The sequence below is a fragment of the Echeneis naucrates genome, chromosome 19 (genome assembly GCF_900963305.1).
Source record: "Echeneis naucrates chromosome 19, fEcheNa1.1, whole genome shotgun sequence".
NCBI lineage: Eukaryota > Metazoa > Chordata > Actinopteri > Carangiformes > Echeneidae > Echeneis > Echeneis naucrates.
Window position 1 is genome coordinate 9248631 of NC_042529.1, and position 24372 is coordinate 9273002.

The 24372-nt window shown below is 40.0% G+C and overlaps 1 protein-coding gene across 5 annotated transcripts; it reads right to left on the bottom strand.

The window, feature by feature from the left end:
* Positions 1-6367: 6367 nt before the first annotated feature.
* plekha4 (pleckstrin homology domain containing A4) lies at positions 6368-18752 on the bottom strand. Of its 5 annotated transcripts, none has more exons than XM_029527674.1 (24): positions 18501-18752; positions 16384-16453; positions 16200-16298; positions 16034-16106; positions 15816-15916; positions 15514-15632; positions 15183-15395; positions 14745-15057; positions 14206-14265; positions 13879-14025; positions 13077-13136; positions 12893-12973; positions 12630-12782; positions 12352-12450; positions 12109-12217; positions 11269-11336; positions 10855-10959; positions 10696-10783; positions 10370-10425; positions 9782-9910; positions 9267-9674; positions 8486-8607; positions 8283-8392; positions 6368-8051 (listed from the first exon to the last, which is right to left on the bottom strand). In XM_029527674.1, the coding sequence occupies exons 1-24, from the start codon at positions 18536-18538 to the stop codon at positions 6826-6828; spliced, it is 4047 nt and encodes a 1348-aa protein (XP_029383534.1). In that variant the 5' UTR covers positions 18539-18752; the 3' UTR covers positions 6368-6825. The 5 variants fall into 5 exon arrangements, 3 of the variants coding, with proteins under 3 accessions (XP_029383534.1, XP_029383535.1, XP_029383536.1); XM_029527675.1 differs by lacking the exon at positions 18501-18752 and adding an exon at positions 16652-16816; XM_029527676.1 differs by having other exon boundaries at positions 7911-8051; positions 8283-8387.
* Between the last annotated feature and the right edge of the window lie 5620 nt (positions 18753-24372).

Here is a 24372-nt window from a genome sequence, read left to right on the forward strand (position 1 = left end):
TTCTTTAGGGAGATGATCTAAAGATTCGTGGATTGAACCCGATTGGAAATTGACTGATTTGCGTTGTTCTCCGGCGTTTCCAGTGTTATTGGCCATCTTGGACCCGGTTTTTTGCCCTGCAGGGGTCAGTGCGAGTCACGTGACTGAAACTATGAATGGTGAGTTGCGTATGAATTTGTTATGTGAGTTTGTCATAAACATGGCTGTGTGTCGGTGAGGTGTGGTAAAAGTAAGGATGTTGTAATACAATGCGTCTGTTGGTCTGAACTGAAGCGACAATGCAAACGCCAAGCTGCCATTGTCGAGATGTCATTGCCGTCGGTAAGGGTGTTGATGATGATGTTTAGATAACCATGAGATGACAATATTATTATTTTAATTTTGCTCTATCCTCTTGTCCTGGTTGTTTTTGTTACAGTTCTAATGTTAAATGCTGGAGACACATGAGAATAAACAGCTCCTACAGCCTCAACAGACTAGGCGATTCTTACATTTTAATACAGTAGCATTTCGTTGATGTTTAATCTTGCTGGTGCTGTTGCATTGAGAAGTTATTTTTTTTATTTTTATTAAAATATTCTATCTGCGGTAGAAAGTGGCATGTGGTCTGAAAGGTTTAGCAAACTGATGTAGCACATTTCAAACAGGCATTTACGTAGAGCAGATCATTTTGGTTGTTGCCTGTTTATTTGTTGTTGTTGTTTTTTTTTACTCAGAAATCTGGTCACCTTAGTATTGGTACGCTTCTGTTTAACACTTAGAATCTTCTTCTGCCACTTTACAACATAATGACAAAATCAAACTTTAGAGGAAAATTACAGTGCATGATACAATAGATCATACCAGTATTGTATTGTGATGTGAGCATGAGCAACAGTCATACTGTAGTTTATGCAATCTCAAAGCAAATGAACTCAAATACTTACATATCACAAAAATCTAATATTTTTTCTGAGTTTGTGAGTGACAAGCAGAATCTGCATTCAGAGCCAACCTGTATCACAATTGTTCGTGATTGTGAAGCAAGCGAAACAAAAAAGAAAAATTGGCCATGAAATGATGATGGTCACCAATAACAGGAATTATAATTCTTTTATTTATTAATTCTTTTAGAAATACTGATATTTTTCATCTCTCTTTATATATATAGTGTAGCCCAAGAGGAAATTTCACAGCTGATCACAATGCTGAGCCATTGCTTTAAAATACTATGATAGCATATAACTGCATCAATCTCCTACAATGTTGACACCCTGTGGTGTTTAACAATGAGGACAAATGCAGACATAAATAAATAAATACTGTGATCGTGATTATATCAGTGTGTATCAGTATCAAGCACTGATAAAACTGTTAAAATCGTGATCCCAATAAAAAAACAAAAACAAAACAAAACACAACCACAGATGTGATCGCCTTCCATTGATCTGTTTCATTCTTCTTGCAAACACCAGGGCCAAAATTGTATGGATGCAGACAATCAAAATTATTATCCCACTTTATGTCCCTCTCTTCTTTTCCCATATTTTTCACTGTCTACTCTACAATACTCAAGGGCTTCCACTGGCCTTTATACTGTTAAGTGCTTTGGACTGATTTAGTGCCCCATGCAGGCTTCTTTACATCAGTGAGACTGGGCAGTACTGTAAAGAATTCCTTTGTCCAACCAAAATCATCAATTTTGTGATCAAACATATTTAATACAAGTCAGCCTACGCTCCAGTGAAAATATGTGTTTGCCAGGGGACTTATTATTAATATAAAGATATCCAAGACCAAAGATGGGGACTACTAGCTGACAAGTGGAGTCCTGATACAGCTCTGCATTAGCTCCTCATGCTGGTGAGCTGGCTAGAGCACTTGGCATCCTCTCTGTGTGTCCCACTAAAAAAAACAGCTTACTTCCTTTCCTGCTCTGCTGATGGATAATCATTGACGCAAGCCTGAACTGGCATTCACTGCATTTCTTTAAAGTGCACCTCTCAACTACAAAATGAGATTAGATTTAAAAACTGCTTTGAACTTTTCTGACAGACTGATGGCTGCATATATGCTAGTAAATTGTGTCGTCAGAGCAGCATATGCATCAAGAAAGGGGTCAACTCAAAAAGGTGACACCCTGGAGCCCTCAGAGTGATTGTTTTACAGCCACATGACAGACAACTGAACCAAATCTTACTAAAGGCATGCTTTGCAGTAAGGCAGCTAATGTTGATGATATCTGTCTCAATTAATTTAAATTGTTTTGGTGTCTGTTAGGTTAATACTTTTGTAAAGTGCTTATTTCTGGTGTAATTGTGTACTCTTATATACTTCATTTCAAGACTTTGGGGTTTTGAATCAGTTTGGCTTTCGAAAATCCGATTGATTTCTATTTTATTGCTTTTCTTTGCGATGGGATGATTAGTCTTTGTGTCCACTGCTTTGACTGACTTTAATTTGTCACTTATGTGCAACTCTGTTAAAAATACCTCTGATATTTACACAGGCTTTTTGGTTCTTGTGGACCAAAGTTTACCACAGCCTCTGATCATTGCAATGTTATCCAAATGACTCAAAATATGCTCCTGAATGAACATTTCAGGACATTGAAATGTCTTGAAATACTCTGGTAAGTATAGTTAGGCCTGTGAGCAAAAGTTCCATTGACTTAGCCTGGACTAATCTTGGAATAGCTCATTATCATTACCAGCAGCTCTTCATTAGCACAGCAGGGAAAACAGAAAACAGGGTAATGTAATTACTGCGGACCATTGTATATGTTGTAATAATCACTACAAAGCTCATTGCAATTGTTCACTTTGATGATTCTGCACTGGAGAAACAAAGGGTTTAATGCTGGACTCCAGATACAGTGCTGGCAAAACATAACTGTGCAGCCTGCAGTTTTGACTGAAGCGCCAGCTGTGAGGTCACTGGGCTTCAAGACCTGTGTGTGTGTGTGAGAGAGTGAGAGTGGTAAGGAGAGAGAGCACTCCCTGTCTGGTGCACTGTAGACTTATCATTCCTTAACATTACAGCTGTAGGAGCATTATTGATGAATTTTGAATAAATTGCTATTCTTGCTGCTCCAAGAGTGAGAGCATGGGCCTCAGGGAAGCGAGGCGGCATGAAAACAATGAGCTGGCGAAAACATTTTTATATAACACAGAACCATAGTACAGTTAAATTATCAAGTAGCTGCATTGATTCATCTGTGTGATAGCTGAGCTCAAGCCAGTGTCACCACATTGGAATAAATCAAGTTTGCGTCTCTGTGCACATGTGGGCGCTTCCATATCATGATAAGCCCACATCATCGTCATCATCATCACCATCATACACAGTCACAATGAACCCTGTATGTGCCCTGGAGTGGGCAGACTGGCTGTAGAGTATCTCCTGGCTTGTTGACAAATTAGGATTTGCCCCCCCCCCTCAAATTAGTTGGTGTATCGTGTTACTAAAAATTCCCTGACTCCGAGAAATATCACAGCCTTGTGTGCAATGAGTTATACATTGGTGTGTGTGTGTGTGTGTGTGTGTGTGTGTGTGTGTGTGTGTGAGAGAGAGAGAGAGAGAAAGAGCAGCAAAAACAGCTCCCGTCCACCAGACACTGGGGCGGGGAGAGGGGTTTGCAGGCTCCTGCAGCCGTCGACAGAACGAGGTCCAAAGACAGAGAGGTCCGTACGATGCATCAAGTTAAGCGTTAAATCTCCGCCTGAGCCAAAGGCTGCATGCACGTCGGGTGCATTCTGGGTATTTCAATAAAAGCACACGGCATTTAGCGACTAATAATGAACACCCTCACCTCCCCCACCCACCCCCATCCACACCTCCTCCCCCCTCCTGCTAATACCATGAAACGGAACCGCGGGCAAGAAACGCATCATTGGAATCTATAAGTGAGTGTCGCCGGCTGTGTAAAGGGAATGGAGGCACCGGGATTCGGACCAAGCACGCCTCCATCGCGCATCCGCACCGCAGACCGGATGGGATGACAGGTCGACTTGACTCTGGCTTTGCTGTGCTTCCATTTGTGGATGCATGGAAAGAAAGAGTGTTCCGTGGTAGCACGCACGTGCACGCACACACTCACGCGCACACATACATTCTTATAGTAAAAAAAAAAAAAAAAAAAAAAAAGATTGGTTTCTGTCTTTTGGACTGGTCTCTATATTATGGGCTGTCTGTGTGGAAAATGGGCACTAAAGCAAAGAGGGGGCAGAAGCATCCATGTCTGTCCTGTGGAGCAGACTGTGGAAGCATCACGTCGGGGTGGGGGGGGGCAAAAAAAATGCTCATCGCACACTTTCAGCAATGGGCCTGCCTTCTCCACATATTATAGAATTATTACCAACTACATAGGCCTCCTAACAGCACGGACACGAACTGGGAGGCTTGGCTACAAAGCTCCCAGCGGCCATGGGGCTTAGTTACAGCCATGATTAATTACAAGCAACACATAGTAGGCCAATATACAGTAGCATCTTATAGAGCCCCCCCGTCTCTCTCTCTCTCTCTCTCTCTCTCTCTCTCTCAAGTAGCATCATCTGAACTGTATGAGCGCCCTAAATAAACGCTGTTGTGTGCTGCCAACACACCTGTCAATGCCTCCGAGTGTTGCATAGTCTAATAGGAGCATATTTGCTTCTGTTCAAACAGAACAGCACCCCCTCCCTGTCGTCTTCTCCTCACAAACGCACACACACAGAAATGCACGCGCATGCATACACTCATCACCCCCCCCCCCCCCCCCCACACACACACACACACACACACACCAATCCTTGACAACACAATGTTAGGTAGCCCACTTGTTATCACGCACACATGCACGCACACGCATGCATTTATCGTTACATTTTCCTGCATGCATGTCCGATGGTTATTCCCCCCCCCGCCGCCCCTTCCTCCCTCCTCCCTGTCTCTCTCTATCAATGCAAACTGGGGCGGTGTGAAGTTACATCCTTACCACAGTCATCGCAGGGAGCCTGTAGTGTCCATGTTAGATGTCAAATATTCCTTAGGTCCATCTGCGAGGGGAAAAAAAAACCAAAAAATAATTAAATAAATAAATAAACAAACCCACAAAAAAAGAAAAAAAAAGAACGAGTCTCTGTGTCCGATCCCCTCATCCGAAACCAGAGTAACGCTGACAATATGTTATTTCTTCCTGCCTCTCTTTTCCACATGTAAACGCCGAGGAGGGGGACGCGGAGAGCGACGATACGCCACCTTACCACCGACTCCCCCTCTGTCGGATTGGAAGGTAATGGGTCTTAAAGAAACATTCTCTCAGCATTCTCCGCATCTCTGTGATTTACGCGCGCACCACCCGCGCACTCACGCGCACTCAAAGGCCAATCAAACAGCTGATTAATTATACAGTATGTATGTATATCACAGACAAGCGTAAATAACCGCACTGACATTCCACTTGCGACCATCCCGTATTATCCCCCTTTTGGTTTCTGTTCTAGCTCCAAATCAACTCATTTAAAATAATGATAGTACACGGAGAACAGTGTGAATACAAATGGCTTTGTGCATAATAAACCTGTATCATTTCTGCAGCGCAATCTTTCAAAAGATGTCTGAAGCTGCAGGCCCAGCTTCAGACCATTAGAAAAACTCACCTGAGTGCGGGATACAACAGCCAATATTCTGAGCTGCAGCTGTTAAATTGTGCCAGAAATCCACCTTTATGCACATGAATTTTAAAGGGAGCAGTCACTATAAATTACACTTCACATATTTTGAGGGTCACCTTGCAAACATTTGGTTACATATATAAAGAATGTTTGGTATGAACTGCATTGCACTATCTGCAGAAATGCATATGTGGTATAGAAAGCAGGCCAGTATTATAGCAGGAAATGTGTTTAAACGAATATTATTGCATTTAATTGCCAACTTTTATTCAATCTATGGAAATTGGCACATGTAGATGCTGGCCATAATGCAATTAACATCCGTACAATATGAATTCACCAGCCCACACAGAAACTGTAATCTTATAAAGGCATGTTGCATGTTGATATTGATATCACACTTGTAAGCAGATAAGGAGGTCTCTCTGTGAGTGTGTATGTATGTGTTGCACAGTAAACATAAGGTGGTGCTGTCTTTAAGAGAGAGAGCCTGGAAAGGGGTGATGTAATGTGTTCTCAGACAATGATGTCATCGACTGAGACACAGCAAGGATTTAAAGTGACAAAGGCATTTTCAGTGGCTCCATGTAATTCTGCATCAGGTCTCCTTGGAGAACAGCACCCAAGCACCCCGGGGACCTTCACTGAGGGGGGGAAAGGATGCGTGAAATGAGAGCAAAACCATAGATGTGCGTCTTGCACATATAACACAGGAGTTGGAGTCCCATCGTGGCACACAGCATCTTTATTAATCAGGATATTTAGGATACAAAACACATTTTGTTACAGTGATAAAAACAGGGTTGTATCGCCGTCCGTAAGCAGCCATCATCTATAATTTCTGTTATTTTAGGCATTTATTTGACAGCAGTGGTATACAAGATATTTTGATGTTTACCAACTGCAAGGACAATGCAATATTTGCATATATAGGATTTTTTTTAAGGGAAATGTTCTTAAGACTTTTGTTTATTTAACCACTCATTATGAATAATGGAATTGTTCAAGCTTATCAAAGATTTTGTATTGTATGTTCCCATTGCAACACTTCAGTCAAAGTTAGGTCCAGTTTCCTTCAGTCATTGGCAGTTCTTTTCCCTCGACATTTTCATTACCATAAATCAATTAACTCTGTTCGTGTCCTTTCTGAGTTCGTTCACTTAAGCTCCTTAAGCCATCAATGTTCTTTCTCCTAAAAACTTGTCCTTAATACTGTTACACGTGCCTTCCTGAAAGAGGCACTCCGGACCACGCCTCCACCCTCACGGAACGAGGAAGGAGTGTCCGAGTCATTACGGTCTTGGTCTCGGACAGTCTTCTTATTCTCTTTTCCTAAAATACTAGATTTCTTCAGATCTTCCAATCTCTCATGGTCAAACTTCCTATCTTCTGCCTCTTTTACCCAACTGTGTTCGTCTCCTGTCTTTGCAGATTCTCTCATAGTCTGGTGTGAACCGACTTCCTGAATAGAGCCTCCATGATGAGCTTCTTTCACTTTTATCTGGTCCTCTTGCATTGAGGTGTCTTTGCATTCTTTTAGCTGGATCTCTTCATAATGACGTGTCTCATTTTCAGGACTAACTGAGGTACTGATTGCGGCGTTGTCCTGGGTTTCCATTGTTGAATCATTGAGTTTGCTGTCAGTTGAAAGGCTGTTTTCATCAATATCTGATGGCAAACTGAGGCTGGAGTCTTTGCTGTCTTGGTGAGGAGTTGACCCAACACTAGTGTTCGGGTCATCCGGTGCAGACTCAGACCTCATCAGTTCTTCTTCCTCTTCTGGCCTACATGATGTTGTGACATTGGTATTCCCATCATTCTTTGTTATATCTGTGTCTGATATACTGATGTCACATGCAATTTTATAGAAGAGTGAGTGGTTCGCTTTCATTTTCTCCAAACTCTCACATACTGTGGATGACATTTCACTGGAATCAACCATATCATGAGTGCATGCTGGCTGTTGCTCATTGTCTTTTATCTCCTCATTGCAAAACGACTCTATGCCAGGGATCTGCAAAGGTATGAACCCTTGCCACTGATTGGTGGAGAGGAACCATTTGGCTCTCAGATCGGAAGATAAAGGATTACTTTCATTATCATCACCAGCAGGTTCCTCAGTTTTTTTCTCCTCCTCAACATTGTAGCTTAAAAATCCCTTGCCTCCATCTTTTTGGTAGAGAGTCATACATGATATATGATATGGCGATGCTGGACGTTTTATTTTACTTTTGGCAGCCCCTGTTCTTCCACTGCAGTCTTTGCTCTGTGTTATCTCCACAAAATTCTCCTGATTTTTAGATTTCTTCTTCACGTCTCGTTCCTCTTCATCTTGAGATGTTCCACTGGAAAACTGCAGTTCTGCTGACCTTCTTGGATTGTCCTCATTGTTTCTATGACCAGTGTGGTTTTCATGGTCTGAAAACAGAACTTGCCAGTAAGTTAGTGCATAAATAGCCAGCAGTAAAAAATCTATTCCTCCATTCATGTATAATTTGCTATATCTGTGTTACAGCCAATGGCCAGTAAAGGCAAACTTGAAACTTGTTATGCAAATATAGCTAAAATCAATAACCTAATTGTAGCCTCACTGTAGCTACTTTAGCACTGTCCCAACCATTAACTTCTTGAGTTTGTATTGATACATACCTAATATCATCCTTTGTTCTCTAGCTGTGTTCTGGGGCACCTGGAGAACTTCCTGCCCCTCCCCCCTGACTGGTTGTAGATTGTGTGTGGGCACACTCTCTCTGGCTGCACTGATAGATAGATAGATAGGTAGGTCGAACAAATTTGTGAAATTCACCAAAAGTATACAAATACACTGAAGCCTGAATAACAACATAGCACACCTTCGTATGACTCTCTCCCTTATTCGCTCCACACGCCGAAGTTTGGCCTCTCTCTGTTCAGGGGTCAGACAGGGGTTAGGATTCATGTCAGGGGTCAGGAGGGCAGAAGGTTGTTCCTCGTCCTGCCAAAGCAGATCCACATTAGAGTGCATACGCTACAAAGAGCTTACCTTATTTGATAAAATAAAGCAAAAAAAAAAACAAACAAACAAACAAATAAACCCCTAACTTAATACAGGAATAACAATTTTAGTGATGCCATGAGTTCACATTAATTGTGATTACACTTAGCAGCTAAAATGTTGTTTACCATTGGTTTGATAGCATGATGTTTCAAAGCAATTTCAGTCAGCATAGAAAATAATGCATTCTCTGGTTGGTGGTGTCATACAGCACAACATACTGAACAGAGTTCAGGATTTACATTTGCTTTATATATATGTGATTTAGGTTCTCCCAGAAGTGCCTCTTCCAAATCCAAAATAAGTCACTTTTAATTTGATTTAATTTCATGCAGATTTTCACATTTTAATGTCTTGTCAAGGAAAAAAGTTATTGCTTCAATATTTTCCTACATGATGCTTGATAAGGTCTGAAGGAAAGCAGAAACATGCTGACGAAAAAAAAAAAGTATGCTTAATTTGTAATGTTTTACATCTGGATCAGTGGGATTTACAAGACATTAAACACTGAGGAACTGTGTTTGAATAAAATAAGAAAATGTCAATTATACTAGACTAGGAAATATATAATTATTCACTGTTACTTTGTTTTTCCCTACCCTAGTGTCTGAGCTTTCTCTTCCATTTCCCAAAATTGGATAGTCTCGAGATTGACTCCTTGAGGCCTCTGTAGCTTCAGCTCTCCTCAAGTCTGGCCATGACTCTTTCTTGGAAGACCGCAGTGCTGCTAGATGCTGCTGTCTGCTTGTCCTTTTAGTAGGCTGATCCTGCTGCATTTCTGCCAAAGAGCGGTTTTGATCAGAACTTTCCAGTGGCAGATGTCTGGGTGGCTTACTTATCATTTTTCTGCCCTGTTCAGTCAGCCTGTGCTGCATCTGAGATGGGATCTGCTCAGGCAATGGAGTGTTGAGCTCTGCTGGGGGATCCTCAACAGACACCCGTCGGGCCACAAGAGAGGACGGCAGTACAGCTGTAACCACTCTTGTCACTCTTAAAGGAAAGGGGGCCTACGGGAACACCAAGATAGATTAGCAGTTGGTGAAGTGCAACGAGTGTAGGCTCATAATATAATGTAGTGATTGAGACAATTTTACTGATTAGTGGTTTGGCAAACCTCCTCTTGTGTTTCTGAACTTTGACTTTGGGCAGCTGCAGTGGACATGGGAGGTTTCTTCCTATTTGTTAGCCTCTCTTGATTTCTCTTCATCCTTTCAATCTGCTCTTCTTCACTCATCTTCGTTTTCTAAAAGAGATATACTTATAAACTCTGGGCCTCAGCAATACAAGAGAAGGTAAAGCAGCAAACAGATTATTTGAATGATCAAAAACACTGCCTGGACTGTGTGTTCCAATCTCTCTGTGCAGAGATTTACGTGTGCATAACATCATGCATGGCTGCTTGCACATGCATGTTTATATGTATTTGAGCATGTGAGAAAGAGGGGGTTGGGTGGCAGAACTGAGAAGACTTGGCTACTATAAGCAGACATTAGCCTTTGCCTCCCCCTCTTGCTCAGAATGGGCACTGCAACATGCCCTAATTGCAAGGAAGATGAAAGTATCAAAGAATTGGAATTTGGCCGTGATTGCAATTAGGAAAAATCAGCTTTGACTGCTTCTATATTTGGAGCATTTTGGATCACACTGCATATATCCAAATAAGACACACAACCGGCAAACAGGAAATTATGATGTGTCAAACCTTGGTTGATTGGTTCGCTTTTTCTGGTGGGATCCACTTTGAACCAGACTGAAGTTCTAAAGATGAAATGGAAATAAAGAAAAGATGAAGTGAAAGATATAAAGGGGATGAGAGGATAGGTAGGCGATGATGATGACAGGAAGAAAGCAAAACAGGAAATATGAGGGTGGAGGACAAAACAAAGGCGATTGATATAGCTTTCAATGTAAAATACCTATTGAAGCTGTTTCATTTTAGATGAGTCAGAAATATTAATCGACTGCAGACATTGATTTAAAATCACTCTGTTCCTGTACTCTATTTATATTGAGCAAATCTGTGCCAACCAGATGCGTCTCTTGGTGCTTTCACATTAAGGAGGTCAGGCTGGCTGTTTCCTCTTCTATGTGCAGGATCAGTGTGGCTGTAGATTCTCTGAAACGCAAGCATAGAAAAACATGAAAACATGCTCAAACCAGATGACGTTTGACATAAATACTTCGTACCTCATATGGTGATTCTGTATAGACATGGCTGTGGTCCCGGGTCTGTTGGCTTTCCTGTAGCTCCAGGGGTAATGCTGGGCGGGCTGGTGGTTCTTGTTCCAAATCCTGGGGATGGATGGGATCATAGTTGCAAGGAATGTCATAAAGGCTGTGAGGCCATAATGGTAGATCCCACTCAATCTGTACTAAGTCTGTGAGTCTCAGGACATTTTAGACATGTAGAGTCGGTGTTTCACTTTGACATAATGGGTGGATTAATTGAAGCATACTTTCAGAAAATATCTGTTGATCTCAAAGTTATAGTCAGCAGAGATAATCTTTGCAGTGGGTGGAATACAATCAAATGTTTGTTCAGAAGCAGACAACAAATGTCAGGGGTCACTGACACAAAGGAATAACAGACAGGAGTCGTACCATTGGTGCTCCACTCCTCCCTGTAGGAGAGCCAGGGGATCCAGGATGTGGGGCTGGTTGCTGAAACACTGAGGAGTGGGAACCAGAAAAGGTCACAGTGTTGTCACCGTTCATTTCTTGCCAGAATTCATGTGTATAATCAGGTTTAATCACAAATATGTGCATTGGCGTCCCCAAATGGCAGCAAGGAGTAATTGCTCAATGTTATTTTTTTATTTTATTTTTAATTTTTTCAAAGTCAAAACCAAGAGACAACCTGACATCAGCACACTGTTCAGTCCTTAGTCTTAAAAGTCTTGGCACTGGATTAGATTTAGATTCTTTTTCGCCAATTTGCTTAACGGAGAGGCTCTTTGGTAATGAAACCTTGTGCATTAGGCTGATAAGATGGCTGGATTCTTGCATATAATATCACCTGGTCTAGCTTGTATTAATTCACTTAACTGCATCTGTTCACCCAGTCCAAGAATTCTTGAGCAGTCTGTGCATTTAAATACATAATGAAATATTCATAGAACATAGTGCAAGGGTGTACGATATTGTATGGTACTGTACCTTTTTAGAATACATACTATTCAAAGCAATTCAACACATGGTAATTCAAACAATTCACCATATAATGCATATTTACAATTGTGTTTATAGGCACCCCTCTCGAGGTGAGGTGAAACTCTACTAAAAACAAACACACCAAGCAAATTACTGAATTTATACTGGTTTGCAAAATACAATAGGATAGAAACCTAAATTTGCAAACCTCGAAAATACAAGTACCTGCGGTGTACCTGCCTTCATGAACCACAGATTGGAAACATAGCAACAGGAGTAGCTGAGCCTTACTGTGGTGCTTCCCTAGTCCCAGCAAGAAACGGAAATGTTCCCTGTTGACCTTCAGTCCAGAGAGGATGTCCTCCATCATCCACAGCTCTCTCTGAGCCTGAGACTGCTCCTGATAAGAAAAAAAAAAAGATTTAATGTCTGAAAAACGAATACGAATCAGGTGTGTTTTTTGGACCACAAGGTGAGCATTACAAAAGATTATTCCTAGAAAATTTCCAAGCATCTATTTTAGAATTTATGTACCTGTGGAATTCCAAAGTTACAGATATGCTGAAGATGTGAGCGTATAACAGACAGTTCACTTTCCATTCTCTCATATTGACTCCACACCCTTTCCATTTCCTGAAAAAAATATAACAGATAGTTTCAAAAACGGCAAATAATCCATTATCAGTAGAAAAAACAAAACACAACAAAGATCCCTGATTTCTGTAATTATACTAAGAATTTCAGTAGTCCTACTCAGGCAGTGCCATTGCTTTTCTCATTTGGGTTCATTGCCTCCTGGATTTTTCACACACCAATGATACGTCACACATTCTGGCCCGTATTGTGACAAGATCTTCCTGGAGCAAAGCCTTCTGTGTCAATGCCTCTTCCTGAGCACGGGGCCCTTGGCTATGCCACTCCTCCAGCTGCAGTCTGGACACTTCTAATGCACACTGGACACTATCCTGTAAAACGATGCAGTCACAATATTTACTGGAACAGACAGTATATAGGGCTACTCATGAAGCTATGTTTTACATGGATGGAGTGCAAATGTAATATTATTAGAGCTAACCTTATCCATTTGCAGCTGGGCAAGCTCTATGGACAGTGACTGCAGCAGTTTGTCACACCCGCACAACCTTGTTAACACAGCCTGTGGAAAATCACAATCTAACGTGCACCATCTCAGAGAGAAAGATCCAGTAGGATAGTAAATCACACAAAGAATCACATACAAAGGTTTAGTGAATACTTACATCTGCATCACTTTCAAGAGGTCTGATAGGTGGTGTTTCCCTTGAGTCAGGCTTTGGAGCCTAAAAAGCATCAAAGTCAAAATAATTAAGTAGCATTGGAAAGAAATTAAATGATATATGTAGTTTTTAATGAAATCCTCACCACAGTAATTTGTGATTATTGTATGTAGGTTAGTTTTGGAATGTAAAGACTGAGCTGCTGTGTATATATATATATATATATATATATATAAATAGCACAGTAGTCTTGGTGCGACAGATAGAAACACACAAGAGCCACGTGTTGCGTGTTTGGTTGTAAATCTGAGAAAAAATGTTTCAAACTTTACTTCCATAAGGTGCATTTGTTATTTAGCAAACAGCAGCTTCATGCAAATGTCATTACACATAATCATGTAATACAGACAATACAACAACTAATACTACTTTTATAGTTTATTATAGTAGCATTATATATATTATAATAGCAATGACAATGTATGAATTTTTTTTGGTCACAATAAAATATTATGAAATATTATGAAATTTACTTTATGTAAAACAAATAAAAACTGATTAGTAAAAACATTAGTGATCATACAAAACAGAGACACACACAAAACAATAGAAATCCATAACAGCACAGGACAATAAGATCGGCTCTTTAAAATATTGTTGCATTAAAAATACTGTTGGTGTGCGTTTGGTGAAATCACACTATTAAACAGCGTAACACAAACATGAAACACCAGCACACAAGTACTGACATTGTGCTTCACACGAGACGCTATAACAACAAAGAGCACAGAAGAGCTGGCTATACCATAACTGCTGGTAGCACACAAACAGATAAATGGCTGCGGTGATGGTGATGGTGGTGGTGGTGGTGTGGTGGGTGGGTAGCATGTGCAGCCCTCGATGAGGGTGGTAGAGGGGGCAATAAGTCTGCGTTTGCCCCTGTGGAGTAGCTCTAAAGGAAAAGACAGCATGTCGATAACATTGATTGAGAGTAAACAACTAGAGTAAAAACTATCAGTTTTAGTAGGTGTCACTAAATAACTGTGAATGCAATCAAGAGGTGTTATATTCTGTTTTACTGTAATGGAACTGTTCATTATAATAGTCTACTACAGTACACTACTGTAGTTACCTTTCCTAAAGGTCTTCTTCCACTTGGAATATGATGAACTGAACCATATGTAGCTGTTGGCTGTAAACAATGAAACAGAGGTGTGAGTATCACGAGTTGTTTCAATGAGAAATTATGTCGAAGGGGCTCTCCAGTGGTTTAGCAATGCACTTTCATTAAGGTTTTTAGACTCACAAACTACATAAAAAAGAGTGATGAACAGCAAAAAAGTAGTGGTTGAGATTTCCTGACTTTTTATTGATATGGGTCAAGCTCCAAAGAGACTGATAATAGTGCATAACATGTTTAGGGCTGTAGTCTTCAACTTTACAAAGCTCCTTCCAGAGGTGCATAAAAGTTGTACAGCTGTTTTAACAGACTGATGACTAAACGGTTTTATGTGTAATGCAGTAGCTTTTTTGTGAAATGCCCAAAACTAAATTAAAACAAATTTCACCAAATGTTCAAATTCTCATTCTTGAGTGCACAGAATATTATAAACTGTTGATTGAGCTCAATTACGGTTTTTCAATATTGAAATGAAGCAAATATGCTCTGACCTTGGTGAGGTTCTGCCACCTTTCTGAGCCTGGAGTGTTTGGAGTGGATTTGAACTCCAGGTTAGGTGAGGCAGGTGCATAGAAAAGGGTCTGTGGAACCATAAGTGGGTCATCGTGAGGTCGAATATCAACCCTTCCCACCGGTGTATGAGGTCGAGACCCCAGCTGACCTCTTGAGGTCAAAGAACCTGTTCCCATAATTTCCGTATGGGTGGGTGGTGTGTTTTGGCCAAAGAAAGAATCCTCCTCTTGACTTGGGCCGTAAGCTCTCCTCCTGTTGAATTCAGAAGGGCTGGGTGTTCTGTTTGAAGGGCTGCAAAGACATAAGAGAAAATAAAACAGAGCTTCCAAAACCTGGACCTTTGGGGATCCAAATGATTTCCCTCCTTTAAATAAACCAGTGGGATCTAACTTCACACACTGAAACGAGTTGACAACCTGCTGTTTCTCTGACGCACTCTCCGCCTCCCCCTTTGCTCGGAGTGTGACGTCCCCATCCTCCCACCAGTGAGCTGATTCGGTTCACTCAGAGTCCTGCTGACATGCCTGTGTTTTTGGGAGGGACCTTCTCCATCAGAGGGGGATTTGGGGAAGTCCACAGATTCACTGCTGCCGCCTATCTGAGTGAAATCCTGATAACTTGAGCAACGCCTGTAAAAGGATGCACCAAAAAAAATGTTTCATTAAATCATTCATCAAAAAACCTCACTCAATACACACTACCATCAGTTCATTGCACAACACCTCATGTCCACAGTGAATTGAATACCTGCTCATGGAGCTGTCTGGCTCCATTGCAGCCGATTGGCTCAGAGCTCGGACCCAACCCAACATATCCTCCTGAGTGTCTGCACTGAAGAAGTAAGAGCGCATCCCTTGATGCACCACCTAGTTTTTACAGAGATCAGTCAGAATTTTACACTGATTATATGATCCTTATGAGGAACCAGTCCAATCAGCAAGGCTTTAAAAGCATGCACATTTTCATGTTGACAGTGTGTCTTTTATTTTGTATACACTGTTGGTATAATTCAGAAAAGGCTGGAATAACATTGAACGAAATAGAGATACCTTGAAGGTAAACTTTCTGTTCTTGCATTCCCGCGGTGTGCAGAACAAGATTTTGTAGCTTGGGAGCGGGATGCTGCCGAGCACAGACTCCTCTCTGCTGTCTGATGGAAGGCAGGAGAGGAGTGAGCAGAAGAAGAAATGCCTTGTTGTTCATCCAGAGGACATTCAAGAAAGTTCATTCCACAACAAAGTGCCAGAATACAGCGTGTACTCCATACCTTTATAATAGAACAGACAGTAGTTGGAGAGGACAAACCATCTTCTCTTCCATAGCTTCAAACCAGAGCTATCCTGTGAAGGGAAGATTTTTTGGAGCCTCAGAAAAATACTCAAGGTGATGAAGGAACAAAATATTAAGCAGATCAGTACATGTTGGGGAATTACTTTTTTGTTGAGCCATCCTCTAATGACGACCGGACAGTTTGGGTCTCTCTTGGCCGCCTGACATCTTTTCCCAAATGTTTGCACCTTTCCATCGCATTCCTGTTACTCAAAGAGGGAATAACACATTAGTCTGCATTAACAGTGTCTCTTGTGCACATGATACCTTGAAGACTGCAAAACAAACCTTTGTGACAGGAAAGTAGGAAATGGTGGCCACGCTGGAAGCCTGGCTCACTCTGTCTTGGTCATCCATTCTGCAGAAAGAGATGAGAATTCATATGTCATAATTACTTATCTGAATTATTCTAAAACAGTTCAGATCGCATCTGTACGATTCCAGTTCAGCAACCTCTTTAGTTCAATAAAAATATGCTCAACATTAACTTCTTTTGTTTTAGCAATCCGTGCCACATTTGAATAAACAAGCTGTGCGTGTTCAGTGAGGCCCTTACCAACAAATTGAACCAGATTGTTTCTCTGTTGAAGTACTTAGTCACTCCCACGAACAGCACCCAGTCCCATAACGTCCAAGCTCACACATGTTACATTGTCGTATAGTTGAGATTTTTTTGCCTCGTCAACTGTTCATTCTCTCAGACAGCTCGGTGTTGTGCTCTCCCCTTCCAGTAAAACTCTCCCACCAGTCTATTCTGAGCCATAACAGGCCAGCGTGCATCCGCACCACGAAACTGACAGGTGACAGCTGTGTCGCCGTGGTAGCAGGGAGGGGCCCAGGACAGTGTGAAAACCAATCTGGCAGCACGGGACAGGCTGGTATGACAGACGAGAATTGGAATGTGTCCCAAACTGCAGAAATGCAGCATAGATGGCTTAGAAACCAAAATAAAGGAGAAGTAAAGTGGCATGTTGGAGACAAACGGGATTGAAGGGGTTGGCCTGACAGCGTTTCTGTCTCTGTCATTGTGTGAATTTAGGATCCATCGCCGTATTTGTTCAGGGACCTTAGGTCACATGGTAGCATGTTTTTCACACCTGCACCTACTTTTTAATTTCATTCTTAATGATGATATTTGAGAAAAAAATATTTGTCACCTTAGTTTTATTATTTAACTGCTACATAGAGTGAAGTATCACTGTCTTTGTGAATCAGAGCAAAAGCTATTCCTTAAATCTTTTTCCTTCCAAACGATAACCAATTTCTTTTTGTATGTGTGTAAGAGAAGAGATTAATTTCTTTTGTTTGCTTTCCTTTAATACTCCTGTATTTGTTCCTATCATTTATCACTTTTTGGTTCTACATAATCACTGTTTTTAAAACAGACCCTCAGTTTCTCTCTGTCTAACCTGCTGTGACTTCTAGTACTATTTAATTTCACAGCTTATCTAAACTGTAGGCTTATTGTTGACTTTCATGAAACAACAATAGAGATGAACTTGAGGATAAAAATTCATGAGAAAAAAATCTCACATCTTCACAAGCACTCGTGGGTGACCTGGTGGTTTTGACGTGGTTTAGATTCTACAATCCATGTCAGTATCAACCACAGTCCTGAACTAGTGACACGCAGAGTAAATGAGAGAAGACAATTAAGTCTTTGTCAGAGATTAGAGCAGACACGCACAACTTCATAGCCACCAGGGGTTTTGTGGGTGTTGTGAAATATTTGGAGAATCTCCTTGTTAATCAGTGGGGGTCACTTGCTTTGGTAGGAGAAGACTTGAAATGCTAAAGAGGGAAGGACCGGAGGACAAATAGTGGGTTTGTGTACCACACAGAGTATGCATTGTACCGCCCAAGGCCCAAGCATCATGTGAACTTAGACACAGTGCATATTGGCTGCATTGGCAGAGGAAATATTCTTCCTCTCCATCAACAAAAACATTAGCATGTCTCCTGCATTCTCATGTGTTTTAATGTCAGCATAATTGTGACAATCTGACTTTACCTCTAACAAGCCACTTCTGAGCTTCAGAGAATTTCCTAATGAGGTCATGGATTATCGAATGCAGCATATTTGATATTGCCATGGACAATAAAGTTAGGATTAAGGAGATATAAAAATTACTGGGTAAATACAACTGAATATCACAGCTTGGCAAAGCTGCGAAAATGTTGCTCAGTGGACCTCTGTTACAGTTCAGCCACAGGTAAGATAGAACGTCAGCTCCACAGTTTCACAATACTGTTAACCATGAGCAACAGTAGTAATTATTAATAAATTACTAAATAAATGGAAATATGATGTAAATAAAGTAACACTAAAGTAACACTCAATTTTTTTAACAGTTTAACTAATTTCATGAAGATGAATTCATATTAAAGATGCCAAATTGCTTTACCTGACTAATTGCATCCGTCTGCTCGCTGCTTCAACCATGACTTGGCAGCTTTCCTCACAGCATCTCCTCAGGCTTGGCTACTCTTCTTCTCCTTCTTACCATGAGCTCCTGTTGCCCAAGCAGTCAAAACACTCTCCTGGTACACTCCAATTCTCTCAAACGTGTGAATCTCCCTCTCCGTTTCATTCCCATCCAACTTGTAGGGACAGCATTTGTGCGGCGATCTACCTACGCCAACTGTTAACACTCACTCTGCTTCTCTGTCCTGTAACAGTGCACCCTCTGTGAGCCCCCTCTTGCTGTCCCCACTGTCTGCCTTTTCTTCTTCTTCTTCCTCAGTGTCCCTCCCTCTCACCCTGCCCTAACAGCCTCTCACTCTTTGGCCGAGTGTGGGTTTGTGGCTTAGGAATTCAAAAAAACCAGCTGCTCTCTCATTCTTCTGCTCTGCCCTTTGCATGATTTGAATTTTATTTACCAGCTCTTGGGATCAAGTTATGACAATACAGCTTGATTAGATGTGGATGCCAGTCTTAAACTATCCCTTTTGATAAGGCCCAATCATTTTGTATGGACAGCTGAGTGCAAAGGCTTTGTTTCTCTAACAAACTGAGAAATGAGTTATACAATATAGCAACATCAAATCTAGGAGCTCAGAATATATATTAAGGTGATAATAAATGTTAATTGAGCAAGTTCAATAAACTAATCAGTGATGAATACTGAGCCAAAGAGAATATTCAGTTAAACTTTTAACTAAACAAACAATTTACAAGCTTATTTGAAAGGTGATGCATAAAATCTATATCTACGATAGAAATAGAATATCAGCTGTTAATTAATGTACATTTCACAGTCAGGAAAAAGCATTTCCCCAGATCTTCAGCTCTTATTTAGGTTTTCTCCTGCACTGAGTCAGCATCTTCTGGAGTTTCTCTTCAAACATTTTCAGGATAAAAATTGAAGGATGTGTTTAAACACTTGTCTAGCAGGGCACATGAGCGAGAAGGTGCTCACATAATCCACCGGTAGGAAAAACAGGTGCACAGTGCTTTAAGGTGAGAGGCTTGAGTTTCTCATCATGAATGATATCAAAAATCCAGACGGAGAGAGAACCACTCAAAGTGAAATCTGGTAGTTGGCAGCAGGTCACCGCAACATGCCTCAGGAGAGCTGGCATTATTGTTGTACAAGAGGAAAATATCAAAGGCATGTTAAGTGCTAGGAGAAGAGGGAAGATAAGAGAAGAGTCAAGTCTAAAATAATTCCTGCAGGAGAACAACAAGGCCTAACTGGCTGATCGCACACCAGTTGAATGTTTGACATAATGGTGATGACATAATGGTGATGATGATGTTTGACATCATAATTGTGTCAGGAGCATCCTTGAAACACAAAACGAACGCAGTGGCACAAAAGACTCAAGCCATTCCTCAGCACTCAAATAGTAATCATGCCATCTTATAATTGGTATCTCACATGTTCAGGCCATTTGGTTTCATCCAGGAAGGGCATGCCCTCAAATGCCCAGCATGGCCAGTTCCCACGGGGAGGAACATCAGTCTGCCTGCAGATATTTACGACCCCACCCATTTAGCATACTTCACAATTAGCCCTGTTGACTGACAGCTGCGCAGCTACTCATTTTCTCCTGTCACACACTAGACAACCTGTCACTCCGTGCTCACTTGAGAAGCACAAGCTGTGCTTTCAAGGCTGATGGGAAATGTGGTTCCTTTCAAGAGACACAGCTGAGATTTTATATTTAAAAATAACAGCAATAAATGAATTAATTAAACTAAAAAAAAGTTACAAAATAAAATTAATCCCGGAAGAATTGCATACATTTTGGAAACAAAACATGAAATACTTTTTCATTTTCTTATTTCAACATGTTGTTTTTTTATGACAATGGAAGCGACACCTGTGCCCACACCGGTAATATTTAGACAGTCACAGATTTGTTTGTTTCTCTTTCTCTGAGAGTTATCTTCAGTGCTGGAAATAATCTTTTGCCGAAATCAATGCAAACTATTATCTTTTACAAAAACGAGGACATCTTTGAAACAACAGCATTTATGAAGCTTGGTTTTACAGTTATTAGTTCATTTCATATGATTTGTACTGACAAACATTATTCTAAAGTCATTGATCCTCTTAATGATAGTCATATGTGAAGACAAAGTAAAAACATTTTAAAAAATCCTATTTTTTCCTATTGCATACACTGTGTTAAGGTATTTCCCCAATTATTATCATATTCTATATTATATTTTGTATGGATACTTGGATCATCTAATTAGTCTATGCATGCTATGAAGAATGAAAATGTAATTAAAAGTGACATCTGACTTTGGTACTCAGGAAATTAACCATTCATCAATTTTGGAAATGAACTACACCCAATAATAATAATAATAACAACAACAACAATAATATACTGTTCTTTTTTTTTGCTGTAATACAAACAGAACATACATGAAAGGGACAGATTACATTTTTAGTGAGTCAAATCACAACCCAGGCTCGACATAAAATGGTTTCAGTATTGTACAGACAGCAAGTATCCATTAGATGGCAGTGCTTAATAAATTTAAAGATCCCACATGTTGACAACTACTGTATTTTAGTGTACAGGCAACAGTGTCAAATGCGTATTGCATTCTCTTTAGCAAAAAAACAAATTTGAAAGAACCTAATAATGTCTGACCAAAATTTAACAGGATTAAAATATGAAGTTGAATTGTCGAATTCCTCACCATTTCTGCAAAGCTGTTTATAATGCAGAAATGATAAGCTACTGAAACATTATCAGTAATGTTTATGAGCAGCATATAGTTGAGGTTGCACAGGAGAAAATTATCAAATTGTCACCTAATGTGTTGTATTTTAATGATTCCACAGCTAATTGGCTTTACGCCATTTAATGTAACATTTAGCATGGCACTTTATTTATTACAGGAAACCATTAACAGGCCTCGATTCTGTATGTCAGCGTCAAATATGGATTCTTACATGTCCCAGATTGGCATTTGAAATTCTAAACGGAGAACAGAGACTGTGAAGGTGAGAGTGTTAGGGGAGTGTAGGTTCGCATTTGTACTATAGGGACATGTCCAATATTTTGGCAGTACACAAGCTATGTCCTGATGATGACACATAAAGCTTTTGATGAGTATCAGGAAGGTCACACCATGTCAAAATATTACAGTTACACTGCTGAGCTGTCAGTCCAAACCTCAGGCATGGAGGAAATTGGGTATGTCTCTCATCTACCGCCTGAAGTAGAGCACGTACACTATAATCTTCTGTTGTCCGTGCCAGAATGTTTTGTATTTAGCAAATGTCATGACACTAAAAAGAAACTTCAGAAGCTTTTCACCACCCAGCATTTTAGTAATAGAGAGGCATGAATTGATGGATTTCAGTGTGCCTGAATGTGGGGGAAAAAATTGATGAAAATAGTCACAAATATTAGTAGTAATGGTTTGTTTATTCTCTTGGTTCTGTTTAGTGTCAATACAAGTAATTACAAGATGCTTCCTTTCTGGCATGTGTCACACTGTAGGTATTTTAAATGTGGGTCAGTAGGTTCAGGACAGTTTATCTGGCAGGTCCAGCAGTGCCAGAATAAATGGATGATGGATATCATTGATAGTGTTGGATGAGATGGGTGTTATATGATAGCAGCACACTGACTGGAAGAAATTTAGTACCACCTAAAGTGCTGCATGATTCTGTTTAAGGAGAGGACCTATCTGCATCATGACAGGATTTGTATCATGAAGGTTTGATATGAAATTTGCCATTTCACAATTAAATGTTAATAAATCGTTTCCTTTTAAACATAAAAAATTTGACTTGGAAGTCGTGTTTGTTTTCAGAAGCCGAAGTGGACCAAACATTTGAATGTGGGACAGTCTCTACATCTTATGTGTAATGCTATATGTGTAACTGACATAGCCTATTACACTTTGCTCATGACATTTGAGTCACTGCTCACATGCCTGGTATTTATGTTCACCCATCCTGACACAAACATATAGGGCACTGAAACTCTGACACACTGACACTTGGTGTGTATTCTTGGATCATAATGTACCTTTTGTTTGATCTGGGCCTAAATGGATTTTTATACCAATGTGTACCTTCAGAGCTTAATAGATATTAATTCTCAGCATCATAAATCAGAAATCTCTATATCATATTTTGTATAACAGCATGAGAGGCAGCTATTTACATTTTTTAATTTTTATGAAAATTCACATTTTTTAATTTTACCCAAGTTTTGATGATATTCAGGTTGAATATCATCCAGTTAACTATAACTAGTGATAATTGTTACCACAGAAAACATCATATTACTAAAGCACTTTACAAAGCATTCACGCAGTGATTACAATTATATCCTGTGAAGATAACATGAAGGTTCGAACCAACCTGTGCTTGACACAGTATAGAACTGTAGTTTCGTATAGAATAACGTTGTGAGAAAGGTACTGTTTGACCCCCAGAAAACGAGATTATGGTCTTCTTATACATCTCTTGAACTGGAAAGTTAGGGTTAGGGTTAGGGAAGTCATCAAGAACAAAATGGCCTGTTGCTACTAAATTATATTTCCAACTAATGTAGGTAAATCCACAAATTTAATTTAACAAAATTATAATAATAGTAATAATAATAATAATAATAGATGAATTTGCACCATTTGCCAGCACAAACTTAAATATTCACCTTCATCGGCCATCTTATGACATTAAAGTTCAACAAATCATCACCAAAATCATAAGGGGAGTGGTTTAATTAAACCAACTCAACACAAGTAAATAGTAAGTCCAGTGATATTTCGTTCTGGTTTTGGTTTTGGCCTCCACCAATTCCTCTCTAGTGGCTGAAAGGTCTGTTGTGTTCATCAGTCTAATTTGTTTCTGAGAAGCTTGCGTGAAGTGACTTTTTTGAGCCTTTTTGCTGAAAACAGCTGCCTGCTGTGGGAAGTATTGTCACTATGAGATAGATGACAGTGAACCATAGTTTATCATTGGTGACCTCTTTGATGTTTTTTTTTTTTTTATATTCAATTTTGCAACTACAGCCTCCTACGCTTGGAGGAGTGCAACTCCAATGACCTATTCATTTCAGGGTGATATGTCTACATACATGTCTGTGTACTTTTTTCTGAGATCTGTCAGCGATAAAACTGGCATGGCTGGTGTGTAATTGATGTTCAGGCTTTTTATGTAGCTTGTTAAATGAGGTTGCGTGATGCATTGGGCCTTTGGGAGCATGAATTTTTTGTGTTTGTCCGTGTGCCCCACTTTTAGCTCCTGTAAAGCTCATATGTGTAAAGGCGGCTGGGGTTGAGGCCCAACTGTCAAAGTAGGAAAGTGATCTTCAAGCTGGAGTTATGCATATAACAAAGTGAGCCTGTCTCACCCAGAGGGAAACAATTCTTTCTCCTCCTTCTTCAATCAGCTAAATCTGAGGAGGGATCAATGCTGTGAGCACCTTATCTTAGCAACATAGAGCATTCACCCATGAAGGAATAATCCCAGACAAAAAGAAAAAGAGAAGCAGTTAATGCAGTGATGTAGTCAAATCATTTTAAATTATGAATTTAGTGAATATTCATTATTTAATATTTATTATGAAGTTGTACAATGTAAGAAAGATGTTGAATATGAAAAAGGAAATAAAAATTATTCATACATATACAAACAAAAAATAAAGACATTTTTAATGAATACATACTTTATTTCAGATTTCACAAAATTAAGACTCAACTTTCATAAATGCATGATCATTTCATAACTATCAAATATGATGTTGTAAATAAGGCATAAACAATACACACATATCTGTTCAAGCAGAACACAA